Source organism: Ursus arctos, unplaced genomic scaffold (genome assembly GCF_023065955.2).
Source record: "Ursus arctos isolate Adak ecotype North America unplaced genomic scaffold, UrsArc2.0 scaffold_1, whole genome shotgun sequence".
NCBI classification, from domain to species: domain Eukaryota; kingdom Metazoa; phylum Chordata; class Mammalia; order Carnivora; family Ursidae; genus Ursus; species Ursus arctos.
This window is the reverse complement of record NW_026622763.1, coordinates 48,247,673-48,271,709: the sequence shown is the minus strand read 5'-3', so window position 1 is coordinate 48,271,709 and position 24,037 is coordinate 48,247,673. Positions and strand designations below refer to the sequence as shown.

The window sequence follows — 24,037 nt, the reverse complement described above, 5'->3', positions numbered from 1 at the left end:
GCGGTATTTCAAGAAGGACACGAGCCCAGGGAGTGGTGGCAGCCACCGTCCCAGGTCTTGCCACTTCTTCACTTGGCCCCCAGGGGTCTGGGCCCTGCTTCTTGCTCGGGGTTTGCTGCGTGCTGCTGAGCAGGGCCCAGGTACCCAGAGGCGCGGTGCCCACCCAGCGGACTGGAGGCGTCCCCTCAGCCACCTCCAAGTCAGCGCTGTCTGGGTTTGCAGGGATTCCCAGCGGGCCCGAGGGGACGGCCCTCCTGGTTCCCCTCAGCCCCGGCCCTCAGTGCCCGGAGATCCGACGACTCTCTGAAGATGGCAGGGCTCCAGGAGTGCGAAAAGTCGTTCCTACTTCGTTTATAAACAAAAATACAACAAACAGAAAGAACTGGTGGAAAGGCTGCATGTAATCATACGTAAAAAATGAAATTGGAAAACGGCGATTGGTTAGTGAAAGCAGCCAAGAACACTGTGCCAGGGCTTGCGGTAACTGGGGAGGCCTTGCCGTCAGAGCAACGGTACGGGCAGCCTGGTGTCCCCGGACGGGAGCAGCTGTGGCGCGCGGGGCTGCTTTGCTATCGTGTCCAGTTCCCTCGTCGGGAGGCAGGTTTTGCCGGAGTGTGCTATGGTCAGACCTGCGCTTGAGGAACACGAGTCTGGGTGGAATAAGCCGATTGCAGTTGGAGGAGGGGTGTTTATCTCTGTAACTGCTAACGCCTTTCCTTACCCTGGTGTGTGTTTTCACCAAGAAAGCCAGCAGGAAAACCGCACCTAGGAATTGCCAGCAAGCCGAAGATGTCATCTTTAGTTCTGAGGACCGGATGCTGGGCACATTAATGTATTTCTTCTATTCATGCTCTTCAGGTCCTGTAACACGGCTTTGTAAATTAACATCACACGTTCCCACGTTAGCTCTCACCAGAAGGCCAGGGTTGTGTCTAAATCAAGGCTCTGGAAGCCCCGGGCCTCTGAACCCACATGGCTGAGAGGTTAGTGTGAACGCCCCGTGCTTCTGGAACCATGAGTGGGGTGTTCTACCACCGGCCCACCTTTTATAAAAACAACATAGTAAGAACTCAGTACGGTGTTTAAAACAACTTTCCGTAGTCTGCTCTGTTAAGGAAATATTCGCTTCTGTTTTATACCCACGGGTATATAGTTCGTATTATTTAAATTGTAATGTACTTCTTTACATGCTGCTTTATTCATCCAGCTTTGATGGCATGGCATTTTAAGGAAACCTGTGGGATTCAGGAAGGCCGGATGCTGGCAGCCCTGAAAATGTTCCTGGGTGTTTAGAAACACACTTCAATTTTGCCAGTAAAGTCTTAAGAGTCTCTTGTGAAAAAAAAATAAAGAAACCTGGGAGTCAAACCAAATTGTGAAGGGATTGTTTTTGATGATATAAACATGACATTTCAGATTAACCAGGGAACCTCAGATGAGTTTCTCTGTGTTGGGTAATCACAACTTGATCTTTACTCAGGGAAGAGCTCAAGAGTTGTGAAGTATTAACCCCATTATTCCATCTTGCGTTTCTTTTTCAGTACAGAAAAATACACTGAATTTTCTCAAAACGGAAACCAGGGCTAACTGCCTGACTCCTCTGTGAAGGGCTGTGGATTTTATCCAGACCCTCGATAACTTGCTATGTGGTTTTTGGCAAGACATTTAATCTTTTTAATTCCTTCCTCTTTTTCAATTCCAATAGCCACTAAATCATCGTATTTTCCTAAGAATTTGTCTAATCCTTTCCATTTCCAGAGTCTCTCTTCAGATACAGGTCCTTTGATTTTGCTCCTGAACATCCCCATGTGTCCTTTCTCCAAATTTCCTCTTTGGCTCGAGCGAGCACCGCGGTAGTCCGGGGGGCCGAGTGGATCGCGCTCAAGTTCCCTTGCCTGGTTCTCAGACTCTGTGGCTGGGCGCCTCCACAGTCTCGGTGCTTCCTACTTTTCTAGACCGTGGCCACTGGGGAAAAGAGACCGGTTCAAGCAAGGAGCTGCCAGGGGGCCCCACAGCTGCGGGCGCTCCTGCTCCCCAAGACCCCCAGCCAGCTGCTGGCGGGTCTGAAGGGATCTGATCTGTTGTAACGTGTTTTGCATCCATGTTAGGAAGCTCTGAGCCATCAAATGTTGATTCCATTATTCTCTAGCCAAGTGTTGAGTTAACCTGAGCCAATTTCTCATGTGCAACTCAGGCTCCTTCTCTTAGGCATTAATAGCTGTTGTCATTGTTGGCGGTAGGTCAGGGTTGGCTCTTCACCCGCAACGCCACTCCCAGGTTGTAAGGAAATCAGGTTTCAGACCAAATTTTGCCATTCGTTAGCAAGCAAGCCCCCTAAAGAGTTCTCGTGGTTTGCTCTGTAGGCTCAGGGAAGTTCCTGCTCTCTGTCCCTCTAGGTGAATGAAAAATTCACTTGAAGCAGACTTGCCAAAATTCCGGATGCAGTTTTCTTGTGCATGTATACTTGGTGTCTAGAATCGAACTAGACCTAAAACTGGGGAGAGATTTAGCGTACTCCTGGGCCTGGCTGGATTCTTTTCATTCGTGCAAGAGTGGTGAGGTTAGCTAAAATGATAGCTAAAAGAAATATTGTAGCCATTCTCTGTGCACTACCTTTACTTCCATCTGTGAAAGCCTGTTTCTCACATGCATCACGCCTGCCAACAGGTGACCGGCATTATTATTCTCCAATAATAGCCCCTTTTGGGCCTTCACCCGGCTCGTACTTATTTATACTTACAGATAACAGAAATACTTTTAGCAGCTGCTTCTGGCATCCTTAATCAAATGCGACCAGAGCCTTCTGGCGCTGGGCATTCTGGGTCAGAATGCCCAGTTGACCACTTGGGTCTCACAAATACAATATTGCATGGTGTATGTTAAAGTATTTTAGGTAGATTTTAGGCCTCATAGCAGCTTAGCAGATTCGTTTTGCAGGCTAAACCAGAGAGGCATAATTGCTTTATTTTGCCTTTCCAATGTTTTTTTTAAGTGAATTTGTTGCCAACAACAACAGAAAAGAGGTTTTATGTAAAGATCTTGATGTTTGATTTGCTCTGGGAAAATTAGGACATCGGCCCCACCAGGCCCTATTCCTCTATGATGACTTTCTTTTCCAGTGAAATAGCAGCAGCGTGCACTGAGAATGGGCTCCTGGGGAGGGACCAGCACTGCCTGGCGTCCCCCTGTACTGACACTGAGGGTCAGGTGCCCTTTAACAGTTGAGATTGTGCTGATGCCTGGCCCCTGTAGGTATTTGAGGTTCGACCCTTGCAGCTGTCACACACTTTTTCTTCTTGGCTCAACACTTGTGCTTTGCCCAGGCTGCTTCTCTGTCTGGAATGCCATGGCCTTTTAGGGTTGCCTATCCAGGTCTTAACGTCTTCTTGAAGGCCAGGTCCCAGGCCCCGCTGGGTGTGGAATCTGTCACGGCTCTTACAGCCCCTACCTCCTCTGTCTACACAGACGGCACAGCGTAGCTCTGTTCTTTGTTTCCTGGCCTCCCTCTCCTTGCTGGTCAAGACTTAAAGTCAGGAACCGTATCTTTCTCATATTTGGTATCTACCACTGTAAAAATGTTAATGCTTATCCCCTCACCCCAGTTCAAAGGCAGAGAATAGTAGCTCATCGATCTACCTCACAATTATTGGAAAGCCGATTTATCCATGGTGAAAAGAAGCAGGAGAGTGTTATCAGTATGGTCGTAATATAAAAATAGGCAGAACTGAGAAAGCTGGTAAGGAAACAGAGGCCCAGAAGCCCAGGTTAAGTGGTTGGCAGACTCACCGGCTGGGGAGCAGCACGGCCTCACCTAACCGCTGGGACCCCCGGCCCCTGCCGGTGAGGACTGTGCTGTCCCCTGGAGGGTCCGCCCACTCTCCACATCAGGCGGGCTCTGCCGTCAACCCTGCACATCTGTCTGGGGCTCTGCATTCACGTGTATAAAAATAAGACCATTCCCAAAGTGGCTTAATCCTGCACCACAAATGAGGCCAAGGTGTCGGACACGCCTCAGACTAGCCGCACCCTAACACGCAGGCGGCTGTGGAGAAGCCCCAAGGCACCGGGAGTCAGGATGCCACGGACGCTTCCGCTCTCCCTAGGGATGCGCAGAACGGCCTTTGCTGCCCGCGCTCGGCTTCGCGGAGGGAACAGCGTACCTGGACGACCACGGAGCATCAGGTGCACAGACTGTGAGGGGCAGCGGGGAGGGCAGGCCTGGTGATGGATCTGGGGAGTAAACAGGGAGTCGTTCAGCAGGGGGAGGCTCAAGGTCGGAATTTGGGAGTAGGGGCAGCTGAGGCGGGAGAGGAAAAAAGGGGAGTGAGATTTGCGGGTTGTGCTGCAGGATTTTGACTTTATCCTGGGGAGCAGAAGGCCTTGAAGGCCCGTTGAGGGAGAAGTCAGGTAGTGACCGAGGACGGCCTGGCTGCCAGGGCATGGTCCTACACAAAGCTGGAGAAGGTGGGGGTTTAGGAGGCTGCAGGAAAGTGGGTGGATTCAAAAGATGTGAGCGAGCCTTTCAGTGCCTAGAATGACAGCATTCTTTCTGGTTTAAGATGCTCTTACTCCCGGAGGCAGGGAGATGGGCTGGCTGACTCTATGTGGAGCCTTTGATTCCATGTTGCCAGAGAAACGTTCATGGTTTCCGACCCAAGTGTATCTGCTTGCACTCCCTTCAGCTGTATAGACGTCCCTCTTGGGAAACAAGGACTCTTTTCAGTGGCTCTGCCCCACCCCTTGTTCTCACCCTCCTGTGCACGCTGTCTTGACAGAAGAGAACAATTTTCCTTTTTACACAGGTAATCTGTGTACTTCGGTCAAAGTGTTGTCTCTCGGTACATAGAAATCTTTCTGTATACACATCGGCAATGCATAGGAGCCAATTGCGTATTTACTCTGTAGTCATAAGGGTGAGTAGATGTTAGGATTGGCGTTTTCTGCTTCTGGAATTTTTGCTCTGAGCTTTAAAGACATTTAACCATCTGTTTATGGCTTTAAAGTGAGTGTTCTAAGTGGAGACTATGAATAAATATGTGAATCATGAAGGATATATTGAAGGGATATTGTCAATAATAAATTGGTACCGTACATCTTTTCTCAGCTGTTTTGCAGCTTTAAAAAGGTCTAATCATTTTTAAGGAATTAAAAAAATTTAATGTTAACTATGGATTTTTATCTGGATTTTTATCTTTAAGGAGAGACCGGTATAGAATTGTTTTAACTGCATTTTAAAATATCTATTTTTCCTTAGATCAATTTCTACCGATATTCTTACTTATTTACAGATGATATGTACTTAGTATTATCTTGTTACAAAAAAGTTCTTTTTTGAAGATTTTATTTATTTGAGAGAGAGAGAAAGCGTACTCATGCATGTGCATGAGCAGGGGAAGGGTCGGAGGGAGAGAAGCGGGCTCCCCGCTGAGCAGAGAGCCCCATGTGGGGCTCAATCCCAGGACCCTGGGATCATGACCTGAGGCTAAGGCACACTGAACTGACTGAGCCACCCAGGCACCCTTGTTACAAAATTATTTTAATAGAAGTGGAATGTTGGGTTCATTGTTGAACTTTCCAGAAATAACATAAATTAAGTTGAAATTAATATTTTTCAAAGCCGATCATATTGTCTTTTCCTCTAGCCAAATATAGGAGATGCTTACAAATAATTTAATTCAGCTAGCTCTTCTGTAAGAACATGAATTTTATTTGCTCCTACCCGCAGGAGACTGGTTCACTGGTTCTAGAGATTTCTTTTCACAAGGCTTCGTTTTTCCGACAGAAATATAAGAATTCAAAGAGTTTTAGAGTTTGGCACGTATGTGCAAATTAAATTATATAGCATTTTCAAAATATGCTTTTGCTCAATATTATCATGAGAGGAGCAGTTGGAACAAAGACTCCATTTGTCAATTTTTATTCCTTTTACTTGTAGTTGAAATCCTGTTGGGAGTTGAGTAAATTTAAATGTAAATAAAATGAAACAGTCAACATATTTCAACTCAGGGAACTGGTTACAGTGTTACTGCATAACTTAATATTGAAGACCCAAAGCAAATGCTAATACGTTTTGACCTTGGTTTGTGCTTGATGTTGTTCTTTGGTAATTGCTGTCATCCTGGCAAGTCATCAAAGGGGACCAACAAAGGAGAACTATAGGAGAGCAATTTGAAGGGGCTCAGGCTACATAGTCTGCTGCAGCATTTTGAGGTGTTGCCTGCCTTTTTAATTACTGTTTACCTGCTTACTGTTGAGCTGTCCTTGAGTTGGCTCTTGGGGGTAGGTCTATACTAGCCCTGAGTAGTTGGTACTTTAACTTAATAACTAATTTTAACTTTTAATAAAACTCTATGCAGAAATGCATATATTAATAATCACCAGGTGTTCCTTCTCCGTGGTCACAAACGAACATCATTTTGGCATAAATGCATGTGTGTTTGTATATACAGTATGCCTGATTCATCTTCCCACAAAAGAATTTCTAGTATGTAATGAATGTTAAGAAGAGTATCATTTCATTCTACAATCCATTGTATCTATCCCTATGAAAATTATCCAGAAAGCAAACATTGTGAAAAAACAAAACAAAACAATCTTTGCTGACTGAGATTTTCCTTTGTGTTGATTGCTACATATGTACAAACCTGGGCACGTTGGCTTTATGTACCTGGGGTCGTGGATTTGCTATTATGATTTTGCCTAAGGTGTCAGCACTGTTTAAGTAAAGCCGTAAGAATGTGGAAGATGAATGATATTTATCCTTTATTTAAATCTTTTTATTGAATTATAATTAACATCCAGTGTTACACTACTTTCAGGTGTACAGTATAATGATTCAGCAATTTTCTACATTACTCAGTGCTCATCACCATAAGTGTCTTAATCCCCTCTATTTCACCTTCCCCCCCAAGCCACCTTTAAAAAAAAAAATCACTCCCCAAACATTGGTGATGTGGAATTAAAGAGGCTGGAAAATAATCATAATAAAAGAGACACATAAAAAGAAACTGCATCACATACTGGTTTTACTGCTTCCAGCGCTATTCTTAGAAATGATTTGTTGAAATGAATCTTAGCTAAAAGCTAAGGTCCTTTATATTTAGGGCTATGAGAATTTTTATTGATATAATCCTTTATGACTTTTCATTAGTTAGTTATGACTTTTAGTTAGTTACAACTTTCGATACCTTTTTGGTAGAAAAAATAACTTGGTATGCTGAGTTTCTGGATTGGTGGGCTTGCTGACCCATTACCCGTGCTGGTAAAGTGTAGGAGGGCGGGTGGCGGGACTGCCTTGGTGTGTCCCCGAGAGAGCGCCATGGTGTTTGGAACAATTCATCATCACTGGACAGGTCACCAGGAAAAGAGAGGTTTATAAAGTCAGAATGTGTAAGCCATAATGTCTTACATAAAATAAGGGTGATTTTTTTTTTTCTTTTAGATTTTGGGGTAAGTGCATTCTTAGCAACAGGGGGTGATGTTACCCGGAATAAAGTAAGAAAAACATTTGTTGGTACTCCGTGTTGGATGGCCCCTGAAGTCATGGAACAGGTAAAAAAAAAAAAAAAAAAAAAAAAAAGGTGATGCTTTGTATCATTAAATTCGTTAACATGTCATTCAAATCAATCATTTTACTAGAATGCATCATGTAATTAAGATTTAGTTCCCGATTGCTGGGCCTTAGCAAAGTAATATCCAAGTTGTGCACCCCTGCCGTAGACCTCCGATAATACAGACTTCTGGTGTGTGACGTGCCTGCTGTGTAATTGTGTTTTTTCCTCCTTCTGTTCTTAGGTGAGAGGCTATGACTTCAAGGCTGACATGTGGAGTTTTGGAATAACTGCCATTGAATTAGCAACAGGAGCAGCGCCTTATCACAAATACCCTCCTATGAAAGTAATTACTGTTGGAAATAATATGTCGGGCTTGAAATCGGATTTAATGGAATCTGTTCTGTAATTCTCTTAAACATAGTCATTTTCCTCTAAGACCTGAGGAGAATTAATGGAGGAACGCAGCCAAGTTAAATGTTGTCCGATGTGGACAGGATAGGACAAAAGTGGTACGGTTCCCAGCTTTGAAGCTTGCTTTACATTCTTAGCACAGAGCTGTCTGAAGACTGCGATCCCTTTGGCCAGTGGAGGTTGAGAACTGGGACAAATGCTGGTCACTACTCTTTGGATAGCCAAAGACCCCAGGTCCCCAAGGAAAATCTAAAAATAGATTATAGTGAATCATCTTTGCGATGGATTCCCCCCCCTTTTTTTTTAATGATCTGTAACATTTCACCCCCGTGCTCACTGTCATGTTGGTGACTCATCTGAAATAAGGGAGCCCAGTGTTTTTAGGCAGTAACCTACATTTGGATAGTGTTTTCAAATTTTTGTGATTCTTTTAACTGGCCCCTCCTTTATTATTTCACTTATTCTGAGATGGTGGTAACAGGGCTGATGGACCCAATTAGATTTTGTTTGGGGGCTGAAATAGGTGGTGGAAATGACGAAGGTATTTTACAGAGAATATGGTCTTTGTTTCAACTTTTTCCTAGGAAAATACTGGAAAAATTTAGGAGGATTAAGAAAAACCCGAGGATTAACAAAGTTCAATAGCTTTACTGATTAAAAAGTTAATATATTCTTATGAGAGAAAATTTGGAAGTCCGAACAAGAATAAAGAAGAAAATAATCATTCATAATCTCATCAACCACAGACAATCCCTGTTAAGGTCTTAGTGTAGTTCACTACATTGTTCTTTTCTCTCTGTATTTATGTACATATTTTTAACATACTTAAGATTAGGGGGTGTGTGTGTATACATATCTGCTTTTGTTAGCAGAAAATTCAAAGTTGAGGTGTAAACAATTGAATTGACCTTGCAGAGAAAAAGCACTGAAGCAACTCAGGATTTTTCCTTCCATCCAGTTTTTCTGCATTATTTTTCCTTATTTCTTGTTTTCTTTCTTTCCCCACTCCTCCGTGTTTCCCACCCGAATCCAAAGTCCCACTGCTAACCCCAGCCTGACGTCGCATGGGGCTCTGCCGGTACTTCACAGCTCGCCCACTGTCTTCTGTTTGCTGGTATCCTCCACAAACAATAAACTGTCACTTTAATCCTTCATCTATTCACACATCTGAAAGTGTTTGAAAGGAGTCTTGGCATGTATAACATTTGCATAAATTAAGGCCGATTTATGCATTAATGAGGTTTGTTCCTTTTATATAGGTCAATAGTTTACTACAAATTCTCTTTTTTTTTTTTAAGCAAGGAATTTCGATGTTGTGAATGAATGGAATTTTTACCTTTTTGATTTGAAGCTGTATTTTGATGTCGTTTTGTCCCCTTCCAGAAGCAGCGTGGCCTCTTGCTCTGGTTATGGTTTTTAGTAACTTGTATCCTGGCTAACTTTCAGTGGCTTACTGTCTCAATTTTGCCAAGCCTTTAAGCAATATTCTCATTTAAAAAAAAAAAAAAGATCATTTGTTACCTTCTGGGATGTTGTGGATTTATTTTTAGGGTTGGCAGTGTGTTAACAGAAGCCTTGAGTACGGGCGCTTCCTTACTTATGAATGACCTGTACACATGGACGTTCACTGCTGCTCTGGGCCTCTCCTCCCGCTCCCCCTCACTTTCCCAGCCAGAGCCCCAGCCTTCGCTAAGCCTGTGCTGGAGCTACGTGCTTCTCGAGGCCGTCTGAGAGCCAGTTCCCAGAAGTTCTGTCCCAGCCGCTTTGGGACATCGTTCTTCACACACACAACAGATTTTGTAAGTTCTGTCAATGGAATAACAAAAAGGTGAAAGGGCACATGAACGGATTTGCGAAAGGAAATGAGTACTTTGAGTGCACACTTTCGGGAAGGTTAAAGTCACAGGAGAGCACCTCATCAAGGATGGTCTCTAACGCTTTTGTGATACATTAAGAACTCGACTGCAGCAGCGGCTGGACTGAGATTCTGTCTTGGTATTTGTTTCCGCTGCAGGTGTTAATGTTGACTTTGCAAAACGATCCACCCACTTTAGAAACAGGAGTAGAGGATAAGGAAATGATGAAAAAGTACGGCAAGTCCTTTAGGAAATTACTTTCACTGTGTCTTCAGAAAGATCCCTCTAAAAGGTATGTCAAACTTTGGGGATGAGTTAATGACCTGGTTTGAATCACGACAAAGCTTTGCTTGTGGCTGGGAAAAGGCTGTGTGAGGACACCTGAAAGGTGCTTCTGGTTCAGGGGAAATCCTGCTCCGGCCCCTGGTTTCCAACCTGTTAGTGGAAGACAGGGTGGGTGCGAGAGGGAGAGGAGTGAGGATGAGGGAGAGGCAGAGGAAAATTTTTAGTGTTAATGAGATTCACTGTGTTTGTTCGGTGTGCGCTCTGTCATCAAAGGAAATGAAGTAGAACAGAAATCAAAAAGAAGTTGGCAGCCGCGCGCTCAGAAGCTAGTATTCCGCACTGTGCAGGTTGAGCTGACCTCTCAGGATTTGAATATCCTGCTAGCTCCAGTCTAAGCCGGGCAGAGCTATTGAATTTTGCATGAGCTTCCCTTTAGTTGCAGAACAAGTTGTGCTGTTTAAAAGATTATCGGTAAAGAAGATTACGATTTTTGCGTTAGAAACATTAATCATATAAACAGAAGCAAATGGTTTGAAATTAACGTTAGTGTTTCCTCTTTCTTCTTGGGTTGTTGCCCTGCTCTGTAGTATGTCTGTTTTCTGCGTTTGTTTCTTCCTTCGTAATTTCTGTGACTTTGAAATACCCCGGCTAGTGATAATATAGCCCCATGTTTTCTCGCTTAAAGAAGAATGTGAATGACGTGAGCCACACAGGCCTTGCCTGGGTAGAGTCCCTTCGTCGAGCTAGGTTGTGTGTGGTGTGGCCCTAGCGGACCCTGAGCATAGACCACGGACCTGGAGAGGCCTCTGGGGAGTCGCTGGCCACCTCATCCACCCAAAGGTTCGATTTGAAAACGTAAAAACTGGCTTCTCTTCTGAGGCTTTCCTTTTCAGGGAAGGACCCCGATTTTGGAGGGATGCCTGTTTTCTTAAATCCTTTATGAAACGTAAGCCTTTTCTCTTTACACAGTAATCTGCTGTTTGAGTAGGCAGCCCTTCTCCAGATTAAACACAGTTGCCATTATTTTACCCCATTCTTTGTAGCTACTCTCTTCACTCCTTTACATTTTACTGAATTCGCCTTGAATCTTCTCTATATCAGTCACCATTCTCATGGAGTTAGGTCTAAAGACTGCTGTCAAGGATCTTGAAATTATTTATTGTAAAAGGGATCATTGTTTTGTCACACCGGTAGGCTGTTTCTGCTTAAACATCTTCGTTGCCCTTTATATTTGATTTGTACGGCTTGTTTTTCTTCTGAATTTATACTGATCTTTTATTGAGGTTACTTCTTCACACTCCTATCAGGTGAAGATGATATTAGATTCATATTTTGTTCTGCAACACTTGCTTGTCTTATCTTTGTATTTGGTGTCGTCTCCAAACATAAATTTTTGGCATCACCAAGGAAATAGTTTGATCCTCCAGAGCCCAATGAGAGAGGTACCTGTCTGCCCAGTTAGCCCTGGGTTATTGCTGATGGTCTTTGTGATTCTCAAACTAGTTGAGATCCCACCTAGTGGTGATGAAGTGTAATGTCACACATTTCTAGCCCTTCTGGAAAAAGATACTGTAGGGTAGAATTGCTGGTATACTCATGATACAACAGTAGATTTCTTTAGGAATTTGTAAATTAGTCAGAATAAATTAGATTATCATATGTTAAATTTAACAAACCATCCTTATTTCTTAATAATCTTGAAAGTCTTCCCAGGAGTTATTTATTATATGAGCTCAAATGTCAGGTTCCTACCACCCCCTGCCAAAAAAAAAAAAAAAGAGTCTTGCACCATATGTTTGAATTCTTACGAAGTCTTCCCCTAAGAGTGCTGTCTTACTAACTTATTGATTTACAAAGTATTAATAGTTTAAGGACTTCTTTTAGATATTTTCATTATAATCTAATCTAATCTCACTATTGTGCAATTGTCCTCTGTTAATAACGGAGAATATAAGTGGTACAATGAATTCTTGGGGACTCTTCTTTTAAAAATTGAAGTATAATTAACATACAGTATTATATTAGTTTCAGGTACACCATATAATGATTCAAAAACTCTATATACTCAGCGCTCATCACGATAAGTGTACTCTTAATCCCCATCACCTATTTCACCCGTCCCCCACCCATCTTCCCTCTGGCAACCACTGGTTTGTTCTCCATATTTAAGAGTCTGTTTTGTTTTGTTTGTTTTGTTTCTCAAATTCCACATTTGAATGAAATCATGGTATTTGTCATTCTCTGACTTATTTCACTTAGCATTATATCCTCTAGGTCCATCCATGTTGTTGCAAATGGCAAAATCTCATTCCTTTTTATGACTGAGTAATATTCCGCTGTAGATACGTTCCACATCTTCTTTATCCATTCATCTGTCGGTGGACACTTGAGTTACTTCCATATCTTGGCTGTTGTAACTAATGCTGCAGTAAACATAGGGGTGTGCGTCTGTCTTCTTGGATTAGTGTTTTCTTTGGTTTTCTTTAGGTAAATACCCAGTAGTGGAATTACTGGATCATATGGTAATTCTATTTTTAATTTTTTGAGGACCTTCCATACTGTTTTCCACTGTGGCTGCACCAATTTGCATTCCCACTAACAGTGCATGAGGGCACCTTTTCTCCACATCCTCGCCAACATTTGTTTCTTATCTTTTTGACTAGCCATTCTGACAGGTGTAAGGTGATACATCTTTGTGCTTTTTTAAAAATTAAATTAATTTTTTTAAGTAAACTGTCCCCCAGTGTGGGGCTCAAACTCATGACTCCGAGATCAAGACTCGCATGTTCTACCGACTGAGCCAGCCAGGTGTCCCTTTCCTTGTGGTTTTGATGTGCATATGATGATGAGTGATGTTGAGCATCTTTTCATGTGTCCGTTGGCCACTTGTATGTCTTCTTTTGAGGAAAAAAAAATTCATGAAATATGAGAATGGGAAAAAAGTAATACTGAATTTATTATATAGGATGCAGTTTTAAAATATGTATTCATTACTAAATAAGTAGACATTTAATTGCTACACAAATCTGAAAGAAACCATGAATATTTCCTGTCTTCTCTGGCTTTGCTTATGTTGTCCAAAAGGTTCTTCCTCTGGCCCTTTCCACCCTCTTTTAACACTTACTTGAAAGGCCCCATCTTCTTAGGGTTGGATAAATCTGGATGGGTTCCTAGCTCTACTTTATCATCATCTACATGACTTAGTTTCCTTGTCTGTAAAATGGGCCTAATAACACCTACTTCATAGGATTGTCCTGAGGATGGAATACAATCACTCGCTTAAAGGGGATAGCACAGGGGTACCTGGGTGGCTCAGTCAGTTGAGCGTCTGGCTCTTGGTTTTGGCTTAGGTCCTGATCTCAGGGTGGTGGGATCAAGGCCCTTGTAGGGCTCCATACTCAGCGGGAAGTCTGCTTGAAATTCTCTTTCTCTCTCTCCTTCTTTTTTTTTTTTTTTTTTGAAGATTTTATTTATTTATTCGACAGAGATAGAGACAGCCAGCGAGAGAGGGAACACAAGCAGGGGGAGTGGGAGAGGAAGAAGCAGGCTCATAGCGGAGGAGCCTGATGTGGGTCTCGATCCCATAACGCCGGGACCACGCCCTGAGCCGAAGGCAGACGCTCAACTGCTGTGCCACCCAGGCGCCCCTCTCTCTCTCCTTCTGCCCCTCCCCCTGCTTGCATGTACCCGCTCTCTCTCTCAAAATAAATAAATAATTCTTAAAAAAAAAAGAGGATAGCACAGTGCCTAGGGGTTCCTAAGTATTCAGGCAATTGGGATTGCCATTCACTATTTGCCTTTTTCTTCTTGACTGAGTGGAATTATTACAGCCCTTAGTTTTCCTACAGTATATTGAGGATATGTCTGTTATAGCACTTACCACACTATGTGCGTTTATTGGCTTACACATCCAATTTCCTCATAAATTTGTAAGTTTTTTGGAAGGAGAACCTGTGTCATTCATCTTTATGTCTTTCCATCCACAGTGTTCGGTCTGTATTACAAATTTGATATTTCTTGAGCAACTGGAGACAGTTGGGAGCTTGCAATTTGGGGATGATTTGAACTCATTGAAGAGTGTGTCAGAAACAAGCCAGATGCAAGCAGGTTGAGGAGTAAATGCAGATTTTTGATAATTTTTCTATTTTGCATGTTGATCATCTACTTGTAATCTGAAAGCAGTGACAGGTACCAAAACCCTGGTCTAGCTGAGTACCTTTTTAGCAATGAATAGAAACATCACAGGTGAACAGTGACCAGGAGAGATTCAGTCCTGTGCTGGAGCCCTCAGGCTAGCTGACAAGGAGCTGTGTTTTCTATCAACCTGAGAGCTCATGGAACTTTCCTAATAAAAGAGAGCGGTTATTGGAGCTGTTTGCCTCATCCAAGTCTGTGCTCTGCATTGGCATAGACTGAGAGGTGCTTATATTCTTTTATTTGCGTAGCAGAACATTTTGCTATTTCCTAAAAAATGAGCCTTAATCCCGTAGATTATGTACTTCATATGGATGGCAACTATAAAAGGAACCAGCATTTTCTTCGAGCAACAAGAGGGTGCATATCACATAAATAAATTCATTAGAAGTGAATAAAACTTGAATATTTCTTTTGGGGGGAGGGTAGGGTGAGAGTTGCAGCTCTGCCTGAGGTCAGTGAGATGTTAGAAATTATAATGCATATTGTTAGAACTACTTAAACTGTATCATGTTCATCCTGAATCCTTTGAAAATTATTTTAAGTCTCAGTGGACTTTGGTTCATCCATATGTATTAACTGAACCTTTAAGAGATTTCCTTCTGAGAATGTTGGTCCTTACAGACTGCTGCATTGTTTTTAAGGATTTAAAATGGAATCGTCATTCATCGCCTGTACCGTTATTTGGGTTGCTGGTGTAGAGCATTTCAGCTTTTCTTGTACAACAGTGTCTGTATTTATGTTATGTTGCATTATTTGAAAATTGTTAGCAGCCATGTAAGACATAACTGTGCTTGCAGAATTCTTTCTCTTACGTGGTACTCAGCTAAGGGGCCGGCAGTTTTGATGGTTCCATGATAACCCCGTACTGAGAGTTGCTGTAGCATAAAACTAAAACAAACGGGCAAGCGGACGAAACACAAAAACCCTAAAGTCAGTTGGGCAGCATTGCACCTCACCTTCTCTCATGCCTTCCGTCACTTTCTTCCTCCCTCATTTTCCTCATTTCGTCCAGTTCCACTTTTCCATACTTTCTTACGGAGATCGCTTGGCACTTGTACGATTCTGCCTCCAAAGCTATAGACACTTGAGGTCATTTGAGCACACAGACGATCTGCTGTTTATTCTTCTCTGTATAGAGTAGACCTATTATTTTGTATGGCCTGTATGGCCTATTAACATAAATGTTGAGCCTATACAAGAAGGAATGTGGCTCCTTTAAACCATTTCTCATTTCTTATGTGATTGAGTGTTTGTCTTTATTGATGAAGACTAAGAATGGAGAGTGCTGAGAAAGGGGTTTTCTCTGTAGCATGCTTTTCTGCTTTACAGTTTTGGTCACCATAGAAATGACCTTGCTGGGGAGGGGAAGGTATTTTCCCAGCCCTGTATCTTGAGGTATGTCTGGCATTTCCCAGCCTCCTCTCTGTGTTGGTCCTACACCTGACCCTTAGTGTGCGGAAGGAGGAGGCAGGGTGCAGAGGAGTGAGGGAAGCATGGGGCTCTCCACTTCAGGACCTCTACTGTGCACGACTTACCCCCCCCCTTTTTTGTTAGCATGAGTCTTATTTTCATTACCTTGTTCTCCTGTTCCCTACTACCTTGAACAGATGCTTAGAATTTGGTGTTGACTAGATTTGGCTCTAGGAGTTGTGGTTCTGTGTCTGAGTGTCTGGTAGCATCACTTCTACCCCATGTTTGATTATGGTTTGGAAATTGAGCTATAACGGTTTTCTGGTCTGTGTTGGGCATTGGGGAAATAAAAAATGAATCCTGTGTGTCCCTGTCTTGAAAGGGCTTTCAACTTAGTGGGGTCGAGGCAGAAAACATAGGAACAAATAATTACAGAAGAGGAGTGTGGGTAGAATGGTACGTGAGCCCCGAGTAGGGAGCAATGAATTCTACTTGTAGGAGCTGACCAAGTATCTCTGAAGATGATGACATTTAGATTGGTTCTTGACTGATGAGCAAGGCTGTGCCAGTCGGTTACAAAAATTTTTGAAGAAAAACAGTGTGTGCCTTGTCATGAAAGAGCACGAGAAGGATGAGTTTACCAGCATAGCCCGAGGCCAGCGTTCACGAGGGGCGTGATGGGAAATGCGGATGGGGGAGCCAGCATCTGTCCGCCTCCTGAAATCTGTGAGGATGGCTGAGAATCGGGTTTTTATAGAAGCCGGCTCTGGAGCAAGGTGGCTGGTGGGTCAGAATGAAGAGGAGAGACGTAGCAGAGAGCCTGGCTGGCGGGGGGGTGCTGTCGTAAGCGTATTGACCAAAGGCCATGAGGGTTCCGACTGAATCCGCGGCCTTGATTGACTCCCTTAATCATCTTGATTTTCTTAGGTTCCTTTTCACTTAAAAAAGTTAAATCTAAGTTATTTTAAAAATTTTGTTTCACGTGAATGAGGTGTCAAACACGACACCAAGTCTCGCTCAGTACAGCGTGTAATGGTTGTATGTTTTCTCTGGGGCCCTCCCCTGCCCCCGGAGCTCCATTCCAGTGTTTGAGTGTTCTGATGCGCCTCTTACCGCCTAACCGCGCGCGCGAACTCGTATCTGCTGGATTCCAAGCTGCTGGAGGTGGTGTTAGCGTCTGTCCTATTCACCGCGGTATGCCCAGCACCTAGCACAATGCCTGACGAACAGTAGATGCTTGCTAAATATTTACCGAGGGAATGAAGGAGGAATCTGGAGTAGCTGGAGGCCAGAAACATTGCCCACGATCTGCACGAGCGTACGTTAAAATAACAACCGAAGTTAAATCATGTGAAATAGCACCATTTTTAGTTCTAGTGTGCCTGTTTAACGAGGTACGAATTCATGAGTTCGAACAAGCTCGCCGAGGGGATACGGCACACAAAATCTAACTCGGGGCCCACCTGTTGTTTAGACCTCTATTTACTCAAAGCAATTAGCGATTAACAGCTGTTTGTTGCAGTGAATATGGTGATTCTGGGTTTTTGTCAGGTGCCTCTAACCAGCGTTCCACTTGAAGCTGAGGAAAAGAGCAATAACAATTTAAGTAGGAAACTTCTTTGCAGAGAAATACAGTTTATGGCCCCTGTAGACTTACACGGTTTCGACAGCGATGGTCTTAAAGACGTTTCCTAATTCTTCCGTGTGCCTGGGTTCAGTCCCTGGGCCCATTTTAACAGAGCTTCCTGGTCCCCAAGCAGTGGTTTCCAGTCTTTTCAAGTCTGAGGACTCCTTTGAAACTTGGCTCTCTCTTGACATAATACCGTTTGTGCCTCTGGTAATCATCCCCTGAGAGAATACCTCCCGATATTCAGTAATGCTTCCCCTCCCCCCCCAATTTTTTTATTATGAAAAGTTTTGAATGCACGGAAAGGGTGAAAAATTGTGCAGTGGGTACTTCTGTAGCAGCACCTAGAAGCAGCAGTTACGAACAGTTTCCATATCTGCTGTCTCCATTCATCTCCATTTTGTTTGCTGAACAGTTTGCAAGTAACAGACTTAATATTTCAGCTTGCGTTCCCTACAGATAAAAACGTGTTCCTATATAACCACGATACTTTCCCACACCTAAGAAAGTAAACAGCAATTCCCTAACATTGCCTTAATACCTGGCATATTCATATATGTCTAATTATTTCCAAATGTCTTTTGTAGCTTCTCCCCCTTCCCCTTCAAATGCAGGGTTAGGCAAGAGTCACTCTTGGCATTTGTTTTTTTTTTTGTTGTTGTTTGTTTCTTTAAGTCTGTTTTAACCTGGAAAGCTTTTCTTACTTCTCTCCTTTTCCTCCATGACACTGACTTTTTGAAGAGTTCAGGGGGTTGTCTCGCCGATTATCTTCTACTCTAGGTGTATCTGGTTCTGTCTGCTTGGCTGCTTGTTTTAGAGGGAACTATTGAGGAAGGAAGCTATTCTTTATGGAAGAATTCTAGGTAATAAACATAGGGGGAATGATACAAGTAGAATATCAGCATTCTGCCACCTGCTATGAAATAATTATTTAAGACAAAGATGCTAAAACTGTCAAGGAATAGAATACTCAGCCAGTGACAAAGTGTTGCCCAACAGAAAACCTGCCAAGTGCACTGGGGAAAACATACCTTTACAGTGGCGAGGTCTCAGGCCTAGGGATCATTGGTTAAACTAGGCATCGCTCCCAGTGAGAGAACCTAACATCCTGTGCCCCTGGTGTATGTACCATGGGGAGAAGTGCACGTCTGTGGAGTATTCTTCCTTCCACATGCTTCATGCCACCTTGTCAGGTTTTCAGACCTACCTTTCAGTTTATAGGAAATGCAGCATAGAGAAACGAATTAAATAACACCATGAGGAGACCCACAGACCGTTCCAGTAATGCTTTTAAGTGACTTTGTATTTTACTAATCACCACTGCATTTCCCTTCCCCCGACAACTGGGAGACAGGGTCCCTCAGTGGGCAGACAGAGCTGGTCCACAGGATGTGGACCTCTTGCAGTAACTACTGCTCTTGGGGACTCCTAGAACACTGTAGACTATAATTTCTTTGACAGGGCCATATTGTAGCTTGCACGGCTTCTTAATAAATAGCAGGGATTTAGCTCACAGTCTGCCACCTTTCAGAAAGACTGAATTCACTTAGTGAGGTGTAAGGATGAGGGGCGGAAAATTGATCATGCCCCAAATATTTAACTTACAGGAGTTTATGTGTTTTGCAGTAGAGGTATTTGGAAAGAACTGGAAAATCTTCCCTGTTTTATTTGGTGCCCGCTTATGATTAATTTAGTTTCTGGTTTTGCTATTCCTGAAACTGGTTTTCCAGAAATACTCTGGGACTTGGTTGTTTCGTCAAGGCAGGGTATTTATTGAGTGGTCATTGTTTCAACTCTAATTTATTATTGATCTTTCAGGCCCACAGCCGCAGAACTTTTAAAATGCAAATTCTTCCAGAAAGCCAAGGTAACATGCTTAAAAACCCACGTAAATCTGCTCTTTTGAAATCACTGTGAATTTCTGCGTATGATATTTGGTGTTAAACTGTTGGGAACATTTGTTTTGCAGAACAGAGAGTACCTGATTGAGAAGCTGCTTACAAGAACCCCAGACATAGCCCAAAGAGCCAAAAAGGTAAGAGCCACAAGCCTTTGTGATCCAGCAAGGGCTGCCCCCCCCCCCCCCGGGAAGTGAGACCCACAGAAACATAGGACAAAGATGGCCACACACTCAGGATGTGTTGTTCAGAGGTTATCTGATTAGCTTTTCCTCAGTTGGCTGCATTTTGCCTTTTGGATATCTCCGGCTGGCTGTTATGTGGTTGTGGAAGCAGTGTGAACTTGAATGATTTCCCTTTATCAGTTTTGCTTAAAGAAGGTCAGAATGGGGAAGGGATCGCGATGGGGCTTGAACCTCGGAGAGGTGAATAGCCTTGAGTATCTTTTCTTTGGAAATTTCACAAAAGAGGAGCAGTCATTTTTAAGCAGTTTGAAATGACAAAAGAAAAACCAAAATTTGCTTATAATGGTCATCTTTTAAAATCTGATTTTATTTACAAATTTAATGGTTGTCTTGAGTATCTGTGGGATGTTGGTCTTTTCCTTATAAAAAGACCCTGGCCCCTCCTGTAATTTACCTTATATTAACTAAATTATGTTAATGAAAACCTGGAAAACTTTCCATTCTTGGTTTTAGATTTTTTAAATGGTGTGTATATGTGAGTGTATTTGTTTATGTATTTATCCAGAGTTTTATTTATTTGTAAATACTGATTTCATTATGGCGTGAAACCTAACGAAATTTAACCTCTGGTTTGGTTTAGTTTGGTTTTGAAATTATACTCGATATTTATAATGAAAAATATTTATGTAGTCACAGATTTAGAAAGGAAGTTTCTCTCTCCCCCACCCCCCTTTTATGGTTAATAGTTACAGGGAAAGCTGATCTGACTCAGAGTCTTACGCTCTGAAGTACAGCTGGCCGAGAGATAGGCGTCAGAGAGAACATCTCATCGTGCCGGGTTGAGTAGCTCTGAAAGTTACGTTCCAGTCATTGCCTTTTCTGAAACCTTGTGTATGAAGTGCATTTCTCCGATGCCTTAAAATTGTTTTAAGCAGATTTAAGAGTGGATTTTAAGACACCGCCCGCTGTGTCCAGGCGTGTGAGTGCTCCCCGGGCCCAGCAGAGTTCTTGGGTGGTGGGCCTGGGCGGGGGGCCGGGGGATTGCGCCGTTGGCTGCGCAGACCGGAGCCCGAGCTGGTCTGAGGGATGTCTCTGAGGGGAAAGGGAATGTTTGGCAGACGGCCCATCAAGAGTGGCGCGTTTCAAGAGGCGACACAGGAACACTAAAGCTTCAGTTGAGGCAACAGAAAGTGCAAGGGTCCAGCAGCCGTCCAAGGGCTCCGGACAGGAGGACCCAGGAGAGACTCCCTGGGGTGTGCGAGCCTCATATGGGGCTTTGGTCAGGCATCTAAAGTGTTCTCCAGAGTTGGAAAACCAAACCATTGGCTTGGTTCAGTTTGTGTCATCCCCAAAGAACATTTTTGTTGGTCCCGACTTGTTTTGCTAGTTTTGTCTGGTCTCGTCCTGTAGCTGTTTCCCCTGGAGGGGGTTTGCCAGGCCTGGGTTCTCTCCAGAGCTTTAGCTTCGCACCCCCAGCTCCTGTCAGGTGGCCTGGAGGCCTCAGAGGTGCAGTTTCCAAGTGGCTTCCCTCCCCTCCCAAACCGAGTCTTCCTGGGTTCTGTGTTTCCGTCTGAGTCACCCGACCTCAGAACACTGGGATTGTGTTTGTGTTTGAGGCCTCCATTCCCCCCGTCCTCCCGGTCTAGCACCTCTGCGGCTCTCAGCCACAGTGCTCCGAACGCTCTCCTCCTGGTTTGGACTGGCCAGCGGCAGTCCCTCCCTTCTGTTCCTCCTTTCTGTCCTTAGTCACTGCCGCAAGATTAGCTTCTGGATCACGTCACTTAATGGCTTCAAAGTGGTTCCCCAAATTAAACAAAAACAACCCCAAGAGCCCATAAATGAAAAACTAAGCGTCCTGTCAAAGAAAGGCCAACCTCCTTCGCCCTGAATTCATGGCACCATGTCAGCTTCCAGCCTTATATCATGAACGCAGCCCCGTGAACCGCCTACGGTAGCTCTCCCTGCGTGTACTTTCCTCGCTAACCTGTACTTTCCTTTGAAACTCTCTCATTTTGAGAAAATGAAGAAGCTCTTCAGGTTCCAGCTTCACTTTCTTTCCTTTAAAACATTTTAAAATTATTACATATGAATGTGCTGTGCATTCCAAACCGCGTTTGGCATGTCTCTTAAACCATGAGCAGCTAGAGTTTTGGGAGATGTGATTTTTCGAGCCTTTTTCCACGTACTTGCTCCTGGACTTTAGACTTAAACCTCAGGGCTTGTTTCGCCATCCTTCCCTTCGAACGGAGAATGGCTGCACATGTCAGAGTCACCGAGAAGAAGAATAAACAGAGAATATAAATTCATCTTTAAGCATCTTATAGGAACGCGAGTAGCCCATAATAATGTGGTTTTTGCTCAGCTCTGGCTTCATCGAGTCTGCTGATTCCCTGTTAGAATTTTGTTTTCAAGCGCACGTGGGTTATGAGCTATGCCCACTCTTTGCCCGTAGGCTCCACGGCAGGTGTGCTGACCAGCACATCGATCGCAGCGCATGTCTCGCTCATATCAAGTGCCCACAGATGTTTGCTAACTCCGTGAACACATATGCTCGCGTGTACCATGGAAAGGCCTTTCAAAGCTCTGTTTTTTTATGCACCCAAAATGCTCGGCATACACTCGTTCCTGGGCTTCCTGTTAACGGCAGACATCCCACCTTCTGTCTGTGGGGTGCGTGATGGTGGGGAGCAACCGCGCTGTTCCTTGCTGGAAGCTTCTCCTGTGGGCATGGCCCATGGAAGTAGATGTTATAATCACCATGAGCGTTGAAAGCCTTTGTTGTAGGATGTCCTTGCTTGTCTTAGGTTCTTACAATGTGGAAGTAAATTCCGTTTGAAAGTTGGTACAGGGGAATCTTCGGTGTTCCTGGCTTCCTCGGTTTTTGGACTTCCGCTTACTTTCCCGGCTCCACGGTGCCTCCTGGGTAATCATGCTCTGGTTTCCTGGTGTAGGTTTGTTCTTCAGATGCTGCTTATTGCTGCTGGTCCTTTGATGTTCATCTCCTCGGTTTGTTGTTTTAAAAATAGAAACAGTCCATTGATAGACCAGTGTTTAGAGGACACCCGGGCCTGTTGACCAAGCTCTGCACATTTAGAAATCTGTGTGGATTTGAAATTTGTTGTCAGAAACAACAGTTTTCTGCTTCTCCTCCCTGGTGGTAACAAAAATTAAGACTTATTTTTCAATGTTTTTTTTTAACATGAATAATTCTCATATTTGAAAGAGAGAGGGGCCCGTTGTAGCTGTTCTCAGGAAGTCCCGTGAGCCCACCAGTGCTGTCCTTTGGCACAAGAGAGGTAGAGGCCTGTCGTATTCATGTTTGGCCAGAATGTGAAGCATTAGTTGGGGGCCATGGAATTCCATGTGGGTGGGTGACCTTGTCTTCATCCAGATTGAGTCCTCTAAATCAGGAGAGAAAAAAAAGAAATAGACCAGTGTGGCTTTCTTGGTAATTTAGTGACATAAAATGATTATATATGTGTCTGTGTGTCTGTGTGGTCATTGCAGAAATTAGGGATATTTGTTTTCTTCCTGGAGGCATTTGGGTTTTTTGTTTTTGTTTTTGTTTTCCCTGACAGGCAGTGTTGCTTGGGGATTGTCTTGATTTTCTTTTGCCCTTATTTTTCTGTCTGAGAAATGGAAATTCTCTCTGACCTCAGACATGTGGTGAAAGGTAATGAGAGATTTGATGTTCCTGGACCACAAGACATTCTGTGAATTCTAAATGAGAACATGCTAATAATGACCCATGAGAAAGAACGAGGTTAAGTACAGCTATAATTTCTTTTCAGCTTTTCACTTATCCTTGTGCCTGAGAAGGAAAGGCTTCAGAGCCATTACTCCCTCTCATGTGACTTTTTAGGGGCCTGCCTCCACTCATTTTTAGGGGTTTGAAAGCTTGAGCATGTTCTGTTCCACTATTTATCCTGCTAGATTCACTGGGTGGGGAAGAGTGTAAGTCATTCTGCTAAAATTGCATGCAGATGCTTAGGGCCGTGTGCATTTTCTGTAGGAGCTTCTAAGTGTCGGAGTTGGCTGGTGTCTCTGCTTTCTGTTGGCGATGCGAACCTTGGGTCACCACACTCACGCTCCTGTCCATACACCTTCTGTAGCTAAAACCCACTGATGGCGGGAGAGGGGCAAAGGGTTAGTTGCTGTACAGATATCTCAATACTAACTGCTTAACCAAAATGCATATTGGCCAGAGAAGTGTTGAAGTGGGGGAAATGCGATCCACAGTATTGAGGTTGCCTGTGTTTTTATGGGAAGAGGAATTACTGGAGGATTTTTGTTTGAATTTTCTTAATTTTGAAATTGAGAAGTTAGAAATGATTAATCATTATCAGAAAGAAAAAGATGGGTGACTCAGTGGGTTAAGCATACGACTCTTGATCTTGGCTTGGGTCTTGATTTCTGGGTCTTGAGTTCAAACCCCACGTTGGGCTCCGCACTGGATGAGGAGCCTACTTAGAAAGAAGAAAAGAAGGAAAGAAGCAAAGATATATTGTATCACTGCTGCATTTGGATAGAACCATTGTGAATTGGAAAAAGTAGGGTGGTATTTGTGGGCCCCAGAATTTCTTGTATCAGGCTTGTAAGATTGACTTCATATTAA

At 43.5% G+C, this 24,037-nt stretch overlaps 1 protein-coding gene across 5 annotated transcripts in view; it reads left to right on the top strand.

Annotated features, from left to right (window-relative positions):
- The window catches only part of STK39 (serine/threonine kinase 39), a 440,397-nt gene that overhangs the window by 248,290 nt on the left and 168,070 nt on the right, over positions 1 to 24,037 (top strand). For 4 of the 5 annotated variants that reach the window (XM_026492623.4, XM_026492622.4, XM_026492621.4 and 1 more), the window contains 5 exons: positions 7,442 to 7,551; positions 7,795 to 7,896; positions 9,979 to 10,112; positions 19,158 to 19,206; positions 19,309 to 19,374. In XM_026492623.4, the coding sequence (XP_026348408.1) occupies positions 7,442 to 7,551; positions 7,795 to 7,896; positions 9,979 to 10,112; positions 19,158 to 19,206; positions 19,309 to 19,374 (461 nt within the window). The remainder of the gene's footprint in view (positions 1 to 7,441; positions 7,552 to 7,794; positions 7,897 to 9,978; positions 10,113 to 19,157; positions 19,207 to 19,308; positions 19,375 to 24,037) is intronic. The other variant, XM_057318301.1, reaches the window with a different exon arrangement.